This window comes from Astatotilapia calliptera, chromosome 23 (genome assembly GCF_900246225.1).
Source record: "Astatotilapia calliptera chromosome 23, fAstCal1.2, whole genome shotgun sequence".
In the NCBI taxonomy this organism is placed as follows: domain Eukaryota; kingdom Metazoa; phylum Chordata; class Actinopteri; order Cichliformes; family Cichlidae; genus Astatotilapia; species Astatotilapia calliptera.
Window position 1 is genome coordinate 20,876,226 of NC_039323.1, and position 15,205 is coordinate 20,891,430.

The 15,205-nt window shown below is 40.3% G+C and overlaps 1 protein-coding gene across 2 annotated transcripts in view; it reads right to left on the minus strand.

The window, feature by feature from the left end:
- The window catches only part of LOC113016627 (uncharacterized), a 141,005-nt gene that overhangs the window by 124,662 nt on the left and 1,138 nt on the right, over nucleotides 1-15,205 (minus strand). For both annotated transcript variants that reach the window (XM_026159576.1, XM_026159573.1), the window contains exons 2-10: nucleotides 14,673-14,734; nucleotides 13,942-14,376; nucleotides 10,332-11,970; nucleotides 9,971-10,234; nucleotides 9,055-9,477; nucleotides 6,795-7,196; nucleotides 4,561-4,962; nucleotides 2,594-3,034; nucleotides 1,209-1,652 (exon numbers count right to left, since the gene is read on the minus strand). In XM_026159576.1, coding sequence (XP_026015361.1) covers nucleotides 1,209-1,652; nucleotides 2,594-3,034; nucleotides 4,561-4,962; nucleotides 6,795-7,196; nucleotides 9,055-9,477; nucleotides 9,971-10,234; nucleotides 10,332-11,970; nucleotides 13,942-14,329 — 4,403 coding nt within the window. In that variant the 5' untranslated portion in view covers nucleotides 14,330-14,376; nucleotides 14,673-14,734. The remainder of the gene's footprint in view (nucleotides 1-1,208; nucleotides 1,653-2,593; nucleotides 3,035-4,560; nucleotides 4,963-6,794; nucleotides 7,197-9,054; nucleotides 9,478-9,970; nucleotides 10,235-10,331; nucleotides 11,971-13,941; nucleotides 14,377-14,672; nucleotides 14,735-15,205) is intronic.

Genomic DNA, 15,205 nt, shown 5'->3' on the forward strand with positions numbered 1-15,205 from the left:
CTGCCCAGAATGCCTTTTCCCCCTGCACATTGTTGAGATTGTTGTAAATATTTTTGGCACTGTAAATAAACACACTGTTGAGCTCCTCCAACTCTACGTCTGAATCCACCCACTTGTTAGCCCTGACACTAAGGCTACGTTCACACTGCAGGTCTTAATGCTCAATTCCGATTTTTTGATCAAATCTGATTTTTCTGTCTGCTCGTTCACACTACAAATAAAATGTGACAGCAAATGTGCTCTAGTGTGAACCCTCAAAGCGGCCCGCATCCGCAAAAGACGACGTCACACACAACGCGCTCTGTTTAGACTCAGAGCAAACAATATTGTTTGACTGATAGCCCTTAATATAAAGACTTGTTTCGGACTTTATGTTTCCCAATTTTGCTTTAAGTTATAAAGTTATTTTGTTATTTACATATGGCCTAATAATGATCCTTATTGCTGTTTTAGAGAGGAGCGGTGCTTCAAAGGATAGTTGCTGATTTCTGTCAGAATCTGCAGATTTTACAGTACAAATAAAATGTTCACGTTGTCTTCCTAACAGTTTCACTAACATCTACACGGGATGGCCAGGAAGCGTTCACGATGTCTTCTCCGGTGCTGATAATTGGCGTCTGTTTTGTGTCACTGACGTAAAAGACGTATTTTTAATGCGACATGACCATTCAAACAGCAGTCACTTTCTAAAACATCAGATATGTATCGGATTCAGTACCACATACGAAAGTGACCCAGGATGGATTTGACAATATCGGATTTGTGCTGTTCACACTGTCATACCATGATCGCATATGGGTCGCATAGGGTCAAAAAAGTTGGATTTGATGCGCTTTCACCTGCAGTGTGAACGTAGCCAAAGAGTTCAGGCTTTGTTAAAAAGGTTGTTAGAATTTTACAAACTGTTTCTACTCTCTATGCTGTATTTCTATGTATGTTTGCACATGTTTCAGCTGAAGAAAAGGTCTAATAAACACAGTTGTTTACAGGGCGCAATGTTTCCCTCTTAAATAAGGGAAGAACTGAAATAAAACTGAAATATGATAACATATAAATGAAGTCACAAATATCGTTTCAATAATGATGAAAAAATATATCACTATTGGATTTTGTAAAAATAATTTTTGGATTTGTTTAGCTTAAAATATCCCAGCAATACATTTCTGAACAGATACAGTATATAGTAACAGAAATGATGACTTATTTACCTGAGGTGTGAGATGTAAGGCAGACACTGCAGGAAACTCCTCACTTCACTCTCTTCATGTGAGCAGCCTCTCAGCTTCACTTGTTTCTTCTCTGGTTGGAGTTTCAGCACTTCCAGGAGGATGGAGGTCTTTCTCTCTGAGAGGTTTATGGACCAGACTGCAGGAGCTGACTGGAAAACTGACTGTAATGATGGAAGGACACTCAAGCCTGTTTTAGTCTCACAGTCCTTCACATGGGAGTACAGATCCAGCAGGAAGTCAGACTGATATTCATTTTCTTCAACACCCATGTCTCTGTTATTTAGAGGGAATGTTTCAAAGCTGCACACTGATGATAACAGCTCCAGTATCTTCTCTCCTGTCTGCTGCGCTCTCTCTGCTGCTGCACAGAACAGATTCACAAAGAACCTGATTTCTTTATAAAATTCTACTGGAGGATGAACACTGGAACAATAAGAAGGAAACACTTAGTGATGATTTGATGTTAGCTACATAAATACAACCTACTTATGGACTCCATCTTGTTCATATTTCTAACTGTATTCCTTACTCATAACTGTAGGGAGAAATTCTTTGTGGTAAGTATTTCACTTTGGAGTAGTGCTTGTAAATACAGTCACTTCTCCGAATCTCCTCTAACTTTATTATAAGGTGCGCCTGTAGCCCACTGTCCAGTCTCTCACAGCATTTTGCTCTCATCTTGGTTGCAGATGGCAGTGACCGGCACAGGTATGTGGAAAATGGAGATAATATCTGTAGATTAGCTTTCAGAGCACATTTGTTGATTCCTTTACTAGTGTTTGTGGATCAGGTTTATTTTCCCTGGTGGTTGCTTCATTGTTTAATTTTTAATAATGGTAGTTATATTACCAATCAAAAGCACACAGGCTTATTATTGACAAGGCAATGGTGTTGCAAATTAATTACAAGACTTGTGCTGTAGAAGTTAAACCGCAGGGTAAGAACATTAACATTCAGTTAATTGTTGCTTGATTATTATTATTCACTACGACGATGTAATTAAAATAGCAGTTCAAGCAACCAAAAAATTCATACAATGATGGGCCACTTGGTTAAGCAATCTGCAGGGACGAGCGACCAATGGTGCTACCCGTTGTTCACTAAATGAGCCTCACTACAATCATCAAAACAGTGTCTTGTACCTGTGCCCAGTGCTTTCATACACACACTTGAATGTCGAGGAAGGACTCACCAAGGGTTGTTAGTTTCAATCGTTATGCCAATGTACTGTATTCAGCTGCAGTCAGCTAAGACTGAAGAAGTCACTTGGATGAGTGATGGAATATTTCGCCCACAAAAAATGCTACATCCAGACAGACAGAATCAGCTTTTGGGATTAATGATGTAAAGTAGAATTAATTTACCTGAGCTGTGAGATATAAGGCAGACATTCAAGGAAACTCCTCACTTCACTCTCTTCATGTGAGCAGCCTCTCAGCTCCACTTGTTTCTTCTCTGGTTGGAGTTTCAGCACTTCCAGGAGGATGGAGGTCTTTCTCTCTGAGAGGTTTATGGACCAGACTGCAGGAGCTGACTGGAAAACTGACTGTAATGATGGAAGGACACTCAAGCCTGTTTTAGACTCATAGGCCTTCATATGGGAGTACAGATCCAACAAGAAGTCACACTGATATTCATCAGAAATGTCTCTGTCATTAAAAGGGAATGTTTGATATGTGCACACTGATGATAACAGCTCCAGTATCTTTTCTCCTGTCTGCTGTTCTCTCTCTGCTGCTGCACAGAACAGAATAATCAAGGTTCTTTTGGTTCCTTCATAAAGATCTGACCACCAAGGAACAACACTGGAACAATAAGAAGGAACGATTTAGTGATGATTTCATCTGAGCTGCATAAACAACCACACATTACTGATGGACTCCATCCTGTCCATGTGTGTCCTGTAAATAATGAAAGTCCATTTTAAAGCCGTCTTCCATCAGAGCAGCTGAACATTGTTTTTAGACTGTGACTGACTCACAACACAAACACTAACAGAAAAAGTGAAGAAATTTGCGTTTAGTCAATTATTTCTTTGCGGTAACAATGCTTTTTGGCATTAAGTCCTGTTGAAAACATGCTTTGTTTCCCCTCAAATGGGGCCACATTTGTAAGGAAACTGCATTTGTGGGGTGAGCAAAACTTGCCAAATCTTTTCTGCCAATACCAAACTGTCATGGTCGCTGTGTGGCAGGCAGGATGAGGACCCAAAATGCAAACTCACGGACTCAGGGGATAAACTCAAAATGCAGCTTTATTGCTGACAGGTGACAAACGAAAGCAGTGATACCAAAGCAATACAAAACTAAACTACACTGGGAAAAGCTAATTGTAACATATACGGGGAGAACCACACACAGCATGAGGGAGAACGCGACGCCGAACAGAGGGAGACGCAGACAGAAATACACAGAGGGTTAACGAGGAAAGTGGGAACACACGGGGAACACAGCTGACACAGATAACCATAACGAGACAGGGCGGGATGAACATAACACTGACGGGAGACAGGCAGAGTCAAGCAGGAAGTACAGAGGTTCAGACAGGAGGAGAGAGAGCACGGGGAAAACACAGACATAACGGGCTGGGGAAACATGGAATAAAACATAAGGAGAGACGAGGGCTCACAGATACACAGAGGGGCACACAGGGGGTAAAAGCCACGAAGGGAAAACACTTAGGGAACAACACAACAGGGCAACTCAGGAAACATGGCCTAAATAGGGAACAAAATACAAACATACAAGAAAACTAAGAATACTGGGCCAACATGGCCCAGGACCATGACACAAACTGCCTATTCTGCTATTCACTTTTGAAAGGTGTCATTTATTGAATTGGGGGATTGAAGTCTGAAGAAACAAGACATATTTGCAATATAACAAATGATTCATTTAATAAACAGGTGCCTCAGTAGCACCTGGCAGAACCATACACAACCACAAAAGCCTGGTACCTCCTCCTGGTTGGGCTGGTCACCAGCTTGGTCACACACTGCCTTGGGATGGCATCCCATTCTTGCAAGTCAGCCAATGTAGCTGTGTTGTTGACTCTGCCATGAACAGCATGCCCAACTGATCCCTCAAGTGTTCAACCCACAAAACATTTTCCTTACTTGTAATACACAGGCTTTCCAACAGTATGAGATGTATTGCTAAGAAGCAAAGAAATAAATAATCAACCAAAGATAAAATTTCTTACTTTTTGTGCTGCATTTATATGAATACTTAAACCGTACAATAATACCAAACTTTTTGGCTTAAAATACATCTATAAATCATTTTCAAAGCATCTGATGTAGCATTAATGATGCAAAGTACAATTTGCTTACCTGAGTTTTGAGATATAAGGCAGACATTCAAGGAAATTCCTCACTTCACTCTCTTCATGTGAGCAGCCTATCAGCTTCACCTGTTTCTTGTCTGGTTGGAGTTTCAGCACTTCCAGGAGGATGGAGGTCTTTCTCTGTGAGAGGTTTATGGACCAGACTGCAGGAGCTGACTGGAAAATTGACTGTAATGAATGAAGAATACTCGATCCTGTTTTGGTCTCATAAGAGTACAGATCCACAAGAAAATCACACAATTTCTGTTTGACAGGAAATCCTTTGTATCTGCACACTGATGATAACAGCTCCAGTATCTTCTCTCCTGTCTGCTGCTCTCTCTCTGCTGCTGCACAGAACACACTCCCAAAGAACCTGATTTCTTCATCTAACTTCCACGGAATAACACTGGAACAAAAAGGAAGAAACATTTTGAGCCTGCAATCAATGAGTAACTTCAAGCGGCTATATAAAGTTTATGGAGATGCATTTTAAAGTCTTTGGCAATTTTAGCATATGTGAGAGCACTACAAAACTTTGAAAACTCACTCTGATATATTATACTATTGTCTAGGTGTAATGATTCTACTCTGATTCCCTCCTAAATATCTGACCTCACACACCCACCCTTTGGATGTCAATTTTTCTGTCTCTACCCAGAGTTCATGACCATAGATGAGGGTTGGGCTGTAAATTGACCAGTAAATTGACAGCTTTGCTTTTACACTCAATATGTCTGATGTGTCACCTGAGGTGTCAATTTCCCTCTCGCCTCACTCATGATCAAGACCCCAAGATACTTGAAATCCATTTGGGGCAACAAAACGTCTCTAACCAACAGTGGAAGCTCCACTCCTTTCCAACCAAGAACCATGGCCTCAAATTTCGGGATGCTTCTCATTCTCACCACTTTATACTTGGCTTAAAACCCCTCCACTGCAAACCATCTAATGAAGCCAACAGAACCACAACATCTGCAAAACGCAGAAATAAGATCAACTTCTAGGTAAGTGACCTCCACCTAGCCTCCTTGTAGGTGGCTAGGTGGACGACCCAGTAGTCCAACACCCAGTAGAAATGATTCTGACGTTTTGCTGGCAATCAAGCGCTTACTGTGGTTGTGCAGGTACTGAAAAGCTCATAACAACAGGCCTGATAACCTGTACTGCTAAAGCACCCAATAAAGGAATCCCAGAGGAACAGTTCAATGCCTTCACTAAGTCCACCAAATACATGTGGACTGCTTGAACCAACTCACGTCCCTTCAAGAGGATGAAGAGTTGGTCCATTGTTCCAAAATCAGGATGAAAACTCTACTGTTCTTCCTAAAACCAAGGTGAAGAGGCACTGGCTCAGATCTCTGCATGATGTCCACCGAAAGTCTTGTTCCATGGTGTCATTGAACTCATTCCACAAGTTTTTCCTTCAGTTACTGTTGAAGTCATAATCCAGTAGTAGCTGTCAGTTGCCTCTGCAGTCCCACAGGCTGACCAAGCTTGTTAAGACTCTTTCTTCAGCTTGACGGCTCCCTTCAGGAGTCCACCATCTGGTTTGAGGCCTTCCAATAGCCTCCAGTTCTCTAATTTTCTTTAACAAAATTTTTTGACTTGTTTTGGAGCAGCCATTTTAATGGTGTAGGCAGGATTATGATCTAAGATATTTAAAAGTATCAGCACAAAAAGAGATCTTCCATAACATTAATTTCTCATTTTGCCAGCTCCTTCCAATACTGTTGAAACCTGGCCGCATAACCGTACAATCGTTTCTTTAAGTTAACTTATGTGTTTTACTGGCTTGTGACCCCATGATAACGTAAAAAAGTATCTCAAACGCTGCTCCCAAATTCTTTTTTTTCTTTTATGTCACCTACTTAGTCTACTTTGCACGTCATAAGTAGGATGAACATGCCGCTGCACGTCACTGCCATATGAGCGATCAAGACTCATGCTTGCCCTTTTATTTATGAATATTTCAAAAGTCGATTAATATCAAAGTCCCACAACACTATCACCCATGCATTGCTTGCGATGGTTCCACAAAAACTCTTCTGTTTGGTATTTTTATTTATCAGCTCAACTTGGTAAACTGCATTTGTCCAGTTATTAGTTCATAATATGTACAAGCCAATGCAAGTATTGACAAGCATTCTATGGTTCTTATGAAAATCAAATAGTGGTTGCAAAAAATATAACTTGGAGAGCTTTTATGTAGAGTTAATCATGTTAGTGCAGTACATTTACCTGAGCTGTGAGATATAAGGCAGACACTGGAGTAAACTCCTCACTTCACTCTCTTCATGTGAGCAGCCTGTCAGCTTCACTTGTTTCTTCTCTGGTTGGAGTTTCAGCACTTCCAGGAGGATGGAGGTCTTTCTCTCTGAGAGGTTTATGGACCAGACGGCAGGAGTTGACTGGAAAACTGACTGTAATGATGGAAGGACACTCAAGCCTTTTTTAGTCTTATAAGAGTACAGGTCCATGAGAAAATCACACCATTTCCATTTCAGAGGGAATGTTTTATATATGCACACTGATGATAACAGCTCCAGTATCTCCTCTCCTGTCTGCTGTTCTCTCTCTGCTGCTGCACAGAACAGATTCCCAAAGAACCTGGTTTCTTTATCTGAACAGCTAGTGTCAACACTGGAACAATGAGAAGGAAACATTTAGTGAGTATTTGATCTCAGCTTCATAAATCCAACCACACACTACTGATAGACTCCATCTTGTAATGAACAGACATCCCAACAGTGTCTCCACTTCCCAAGAGTTCTCAGGAGGAACAAACTGGAAGAGAAGCTATTGCTCACGTTCAACCCCTCCACCAGATAGAGTATGCTGACATACTCAGTCTCTGTGTGACATGCCACATAATAGGACATTGACCCTTTAGTCTTTTTTCACTTGTCTCCATTATTTTACCAATAAGTACTTTGGTCATAATCACTTTGATCCTTTGTTCGTATGAGGGCTGTTTGCATGTTGCCAGCGCTGAGCCCTGGATAGCTTTCCCTTTAGTCACTTTTCTTTTGTTAGTTTCCTTAAAATGGCCATTCAGGCAGTTCAAAAAACGTTGAGCTGGGTAAGTGATTTAAACTGAGTTTCAGTCCATCAGCTAGCTTAAAATTGACCCTCTAAAAAAAGTGGATGATGTAAAACACAATGTCAGGAGTAGGGATGGGTATTGATAAGATTTTCATGATTCCGATTCCATTTTCGATTCTGTTTAACGATTCGATTCTTTATCGATTCTCTTATCGATTCTCTTATCGATTCTTTTTAAAAAAGGAGAACACTAAGGTCGATTAGCTTAGAACTTTGTTTTATATCTTCTCTTTGAAGAAGATAGAAATTTAGGAGTAACATGGCCTTACAAACCCAACAGTGAGATCTTAAGAGATCCACAGCCTACGGCTCTTCAATGGGGTGTCACAGGGTCCCCGGGGAAAAAAATTGTAAATGTAAAATAATAAAATAAATATTCTTCTGTAGCAGTAACAAAATATAACATGAATTATTCTGTAGCAATTGCACAAGAATATCCAGTAATGTCCCTGCCTACAATTAAACGCATTCACTTACCGAAAATCGGGGGCATCTGCTGTGGCAAATGCGTTCAAGCCTTTTACCACAAACTTAGTCACTGCTCGGTGACATTCGTCTATCCTGGCCTGAAAGGAGATGCTACCGGTAGACTGCAGCGAGAGCTGCCAGCATCTGAGCCAGCCAGACTCTGTCTCTCTCATCATGGTCACCTAAATGCTCAGTAATGGCAGGTTTTGTAATAAGGCAGATCGCACTAACATAATATGCACTGTTAGTTGATTATTTACCTGCCGCATTAACGGGAGAGGACGTGCAAACGTTACCGCTGCTGCTGGGTTGAGATTCACAAGTCCGGAGCGGAATTAAAAACACGACATTCATTTAAGGTTATCACGTGTTTTGTGAGCAAATGCTTTTGCATATTCGCAGTGTTTCCTCCCTTAAATGAAATATCTACTTTGCAAGTATTGCAAGTTGCCCTGTTGTCATCCGTTCTCGTAAAGTATAACCAAACTTTTGAGCGTTTGAGCCGCTTACGCGCCGTGTTTCCTGCCAGGTAAATGACGCTCCGCAACGTGGTGACGTCATTCGGGGCGACTAGAATCGATAAGGGAATCGTTTGCAAAAATGGCAAACAATTCCAAGGAATTGAAACAGTGGGAACCGGTTCTCAACAAGAACCGGGTTTCGATACCCATCCCTAGTCAGGAGCTCATTTTTCTCATGATCCATCACATTTCACAGGTTGTTGTACTGTATGATGTTGTAAGTTTGTTTGTAAGTTGTATTGCAAAAGCTCAAGACAAACTGTTATATTCAGGATAAATGAATTACTTTTCACTAAAAATCTGTAGGAGAGGTTGTGGTTCTTATGAAAATCAAAAAGTGGTTGCAAAAAAGTATAATTTGGAGAGATTTTATGTAGAGTTAATCATGTAAAGTACAATTCATTTACCTGAGCTGTGAGATATAAGGCAGACACTGCAGGAAACTCCTCACTTCACTCTCTTCATGTGAGCAGCCTGTCAGCTTCACTTGTTTCTTCTCTGGTTGGAGTTTCAGCACTTCCAGGAGGCTGGAGGTCTTTCTCTCTGAGAGATTTATGGACCAGACTGCAGGAGTGGACTGAAAACACGGCCTCAGTGTTTCAAAGTTAACTGAAAATCCTCTGCTTTTAATATGTTGATATAAATCAAGAAGGATGTTTTCTAACTCAGTTTTAACAAGAAACAATGAAAGAAGCTTCTTCGCAACGTTGTAAAACTTTGCTCCGTTATTAAGTGCTGCTTTCAGGCATAAATCCATGAACAGATTCTCCTGCTCCTTCTCCAGTGTCCCATGGTATTTCTCATGGCTCCAAAAAACTGGACATCTGAAGCTGAATAGCAGAATTTCAGAACTGATTAGACACATTTCTGTTGTACATTCTGTAAAACCTTTAGTCTTCAGCACAAATCTTGATACATTACGTGCTAGTGCTACACATATAGACTTGTTGTGCACAATGTCTGTGATTCCAAAGGAGAATAATAAAAATAACAGACATCAGAATTTTAAATTCAACAAGATAAACACCAGCCTGGGACCTGTCGGATTCTGAATCATGGAATTATTAATTTAATTAGACTCCTTACGGGAATGGAGAATGGATGGAAGGATGAATGAGTGGTTGGATAGATGGACGGGCTCCTTAGACTGAGCACTAGAAGGACTCAACTTTAAATGAGTTGTTCACCTGTTCTGCTAAAATGTTAAATTCTGATATATTGTTGTTAAAAAAAAGTCACAAACAGAGGTATTTTAACTTTACTATCAAAAGACTGGATAAAACCAAGCAGACTATTTAATATGCAAGAGCCAAAGCTACATACCTGAGTGAGCTGATGAATGGCAAAGCCTCTAACAGAGACTCACACAGACTCTGGCAGGCAGGAGTTTCTCTGTTCCAGTAGAGGCAGACATTAACCTTTGTAGACATCCACTGCATGACTTCCACAGCTCTTTCAAACAGCTGCTTTTCACCTTGAGTTGGAAGGTGTAAATGATTTCCATCAAGACTAAGTAAGGTTACGAAGTCCATCTGCTCTTCGCTGAGAAGGAAAGCTTTCCAAAGCTGTTGAGGCAGAAGGTTATACCTATAATTGAAAGAAGAGATCATTATGAAACTAACCAGCATTAAAATTCTCACTGTGTGTTGAAACCAAAAAAAGAAAAAAAAAAACAAATTCATACCACTCAACATTTTCAAGGCATTCAAACAGCTGTCTCATTCCTTGTTCTGATATCGTCACGTCCTCGAGGTTCAGCCTTATTTTCCTTTCCTTTGACTGAGTGACCACATAGGCCACAGCACAGCAAGGGTAAGGATCCAGACTGTCTCCACTGAGGTCAAGATGGTAGTCCAGTTTGTCTAGAAGGTAGACGCATGCTTCAGGACTCTGGGACTCATACAAGCACTGGCATAAGAACAGTATGTCGACATGGAGCCCACTGCCCTCAGTATCAGCCTCTTCTTGCTCACACAGATGAGGAAGAAATGTGTTAATCAGCTCCTTGAAGAACCAGTTAGATGTATTCTTCAGGTCCTTATCTGGAATCAGATGCTTCATCAAACTTGGGCTCTTCTCATTCAACAATCGACACATGAAGGGGATCAGATGTTTCATGTGTTTCTTCTCCTCTGTGAGGCACTGCTGAAAAACATCTCTGACTTTATCAGGATTCTTCAGGAGCCACAGTGCTGCAAAAAACTCCTGCACTGTGTAATGGAGGAATGCATGTGTGGTTATTGTTTCAGTCACGGCCTCCTTAATGAGAAGTGGTTTCAGGAAGGACAGGACACAGATGTCTTTACAGGTCAGGTTTGTCAGATTCACAGTTTTTTGTTGAGTTGCAAGAAAAGCAGCTTCAGCCAGAGACAGAATTTCTTCTGTCTTGGTGCTGATGAAGGAATTTAGATCTTTTTTCTTTGTTTTGCTGTTTATCTGAAGGCAGAATCGAACAATATTGATGTATATCTCAGTTATTGTACATGGCTGTGGAGCATCTTTTGATGAAAAGCAAGCAGCCACCATCAGTGCATACATGGGGACATGACAAAGAGTTATCAGTTCCAAGTTACTCAAAACCTTCTTCTGATCTTCACCGAGTGTTGCAGACAAGTATGTTTTAATAGTCTGCTCACTAAAACCTTTCACCTCCACTCTGTGAAAGTCCCCAGAAAGGAAGTCTTCATCCTCATCATCTGGTCTGCATGTTATGATGATCTTTGCGAGCGGCAGTAGGTCTTTGTTCAGAAGTTTCTCCACCACTGATGAAGAGATATCTGTGAGTCCATCAAAAATGATTGTAACATTATCAGAGTGTCTCTTTATATCCTGTAAGACCGCATCTTTGCCTTCATCTGGTTCACTGAACACAGTGAAAAGCAGATCCTCCAAGTTTTTAACATTCATGATGTGTGCTTTTTCCCTCATGTCAAAGTAAAACATGTAATCAAGCTCACCACTTTCTCTTTCTGCCCAGAGTCTCAGCATTTCATGAGTCAGTGCTGTCTTTCCAATACCAGGTTTTCCAACCAAGAGTATGTTTTTATCTGTTTCCAGCAGCTCACTGGGGGAAATGTCTGGTTTCTCCTCAGGGATGGATTTTCTCATCTTTTTAGGGCGACTCAGCTTGCTTTTCTTTTTCTTCACTTTCTTTATTTTAGTTGGAGAAGCATTGCTCTGTGTGTCTAATATAAGAGAAATGTACAACAGATCTGGCTTCTTGTTTTCTTCAAACAGGTTTTTACTTGATGCCCAAAAGTCATTTAATAATTTCTTTACTTTTAATTTTAACTTTTCCTGATATCTGTGGCATGGCCTCGGTCCTACAAAACAGAAATAAACAAATTTACAACCTTAATTTTAAAAAGCTGGAACACTAAGTAAAATGTAAATTAAAAAAACAAAATTCAATGATTGGCACAGCTCAAAAACATTTTATTTACAGTAGAACATATACCTAACGAAATAGCTGGTGTTCAACAGTTTATTAAAGTAAACAGTCAATCACATGACACCAGTGTATTTAGGCATGTGGACATGGTCAAGACAACCTACTGAAGTTCAAACTGACTATCAGAGAGTGGAGAAGAAAGGTTATTTAACTGACATTGAAATTGGCATTGCTGTTTGGGCCAGATGGTCTGGTCTGGGTATTTGAGAAACTACTGATCTACAGGGATTTTCACAGCCTACCTGAGTCCATTGCTTTATGAAGACAGTGATGGCTGCATCCAGTGAGAACACACAGCATGTCAAATAAAGTAACTGGTTTGACCATGGCAAGTAGTTCATGGTACTCAAATGGTCTCCACAGTCAGAACCCAATCCAACGAAGTACCTTTGGGCTGTCCAGAGCTGGGAGATTTACATCATGGACGTACAGCTGACAAATCTGCAGCAACTATGTGATGCCATCATGTCAAAATGGACCAAAATATCTATGGAATGTTTCTAGCACCTTGTTGAATCTGTGCCACAACGAATTAAGGCAGTTTTGAAGGCAAAAGGAGAGACTGAAAATGATATATTTGTCATATTTAGTTCATCTTGATTTTGACAGCAATGACAGTCTCAACAGGTGCATTTTCCCCCCCATTGTGTAGCATCCCCTCTTCTTTTAACAACACTGAACATGGATTTTTGGGAACTAAGGAGACCAGTTGCTGAACTTTTGTAGGGGGAATGTTGTCCCATTTGTGTCTGATGTAGGATTCTATGTACTCAGTCCTGGGTCTTCTTTGTCATATCTTCGGTTTCATGTACCAACTGTTTTAAGCTGGCGAAAGGTTTGGACTGCAGACCAGCCAGCTCAGCACCAAAACTCTTCTACCACAAACAGTCTTCAGTTTAGCAACTTATTGCCAAAATATGCAAGGCCTTCCCTGAAAAGGTTGTCGTCTGGATGTGGGCATATGTTGCTCTAAAACATACACACACACACACATACATGTATGTATATATATATATATATAGGCACTGAAGCATCTCCATACTATCAAAGATACAGGCTCCTTAAGTGAGAACCAATAACAAGGACATGATGTCCATGATGACTAAAAAGAATTTCACCTTTCAATTCTTGTAACCTCAGAACAGTTTTGCACCCTGCCTCAGTCCATTTTAAATTAGCTTTTGTCCCAGAGAAGACAGCAGCATTTCTCTTTGTGTTCAAATATGGTTTCTTTGCATGATAGAGCATTAATTGCCATTTGTGGACGGCCTGGTGAACTGTGTTCACAGGCAGTGATATATAGAAGTATTTCTGAGTGCATGCAGGTATTTCCATGACAGAATGATGCCCGTTTTTAAACCTGTGCTGCCTGAGGATCAAAATAGCACAGTTATACGATAATGTTTTTCAGCCATGACCCTTGCATGTATAGATTCTCTGAATCATTGCATTATACACTGCAGATGATGAGATATCCAATGTCTTTATAGTTTTAGGCTAAGGAACATTATCCTAAAACTGTTCCTGATTTAGTGGTAAAATCTTTCTCCAGCTGTTTGTTTTAGCATCATTTACTTTTCCAGGATATATTTATTTATTTTCAATATTTTGTATCTTTTCTGTTTTCTGTGTTTAGTTGTGAATAAAAACTGTTTTTATACACTTTGCAAATCTTATTAATCTTAAAATTAATTACACTTTACCTAGCATCTCAAAGTTTTTGGAATTGGGGTTATACTATGAATTAAATGCAGTTGTGCACATTTTTATAGAATTAGTGCATCGAAGAAACTAAATAATGAAAAATGAAACAAGTGACAACCAGACTTTTGTCCTAAAATACCTTGTAAGTAGTTCCTGTCCATTTGTGGTTCTTCCTTGAAAGAAAAGCAGCTGATCCAGTGGTGCAGGTCAAACTTGGTCTCTCTGGAAGTTTCATTCGTTTTCTCAGAAAGAAAAGGAAGCCTCCCTAAAGTCCTCTTCCTCGTCATGTCTATAATCTTGAGTAACTCATAGCAGGCTTCTTCGCCTTTTTTAATGACTGAGTCCAGTATCATTCTTCTTTTGTTTTCATCAGTTTTCTCTGTCTGTATTAAGCTGACCTCTTCCTCACCAAGAACCCCTTTCTGATTCAAATTCTGCACAATCACAGACAGATTCTTCAATTCTCTCACAAGATGGACTCTGGCAGTCTTTACATAATCTTTGGCAGACTGTGATGTACAAGCCATGTTTTCTGAGTTCGGTGTGTCCTTCACTCTGAACCAACTTCACTGATCTGCAAAACAAGATACTAGTTTGAAAATGTTAATTTAATTATTATACTTATGATGTATTATGTTTTATGTAAAATTCAAACTGAATTGATTTCACAGTAAGCCTCTCTGCAGGGTGAGAAACCTAGAGTTAAAGAAGTGTGAAAAATAGTTCAGGAAGAAAACTAAGCAGGCAAAGATAAACCTCAACACTGTAATTTTCATGATGCTTGGCAAGGTCTAAACCTCATGGTCAGAAAACAGTGTCAGCTGATTATGTGCTGAAGACCTGTGCTACTGAGTTGGAATAGGCCCTTACTTGATTTTTTCCAGTGCCTTCTGCACTCTGCTGGACTCTGGGTGCACTCTGCACCGTTCTGTCTAAAAAAAGAAAAAGAAAGAAAGTTAAACATACAGCTGATTACAGATGTGTTGCTTTAACATCAATGCTGGGCAAGTGCATGGAGAGAGTCGTGTTTAACCTCTCTAAGGCAAAGCATGGTTTGGAAGATTGCAACTTAATTGTAGTAGACACTGTGGCAGCAGCAGAGAACCACACTGGGCGCCACTCCCATCACATTAGAACAACAGGCTACAATTTACCTAGGATAACCAAAACTGGAGAACAGGTTATTGGAAACCCACTGTGGGAATCTTGTGCCAAAGTACTGGAAAGGAGAGTTCATCCTTTAGATGAACCTTGGATGGAGGAGGAACAATGCAAATCAACCACAAGCATCAATTTCCTTCCACTTATCCAGGTCACAGTTCAGTCCATGGGGTGACAGGTGAGGTACACCATGGACAGGTTGCTTGTTTGACACCCAGAGAAAGACAACCATTTGCACTCAA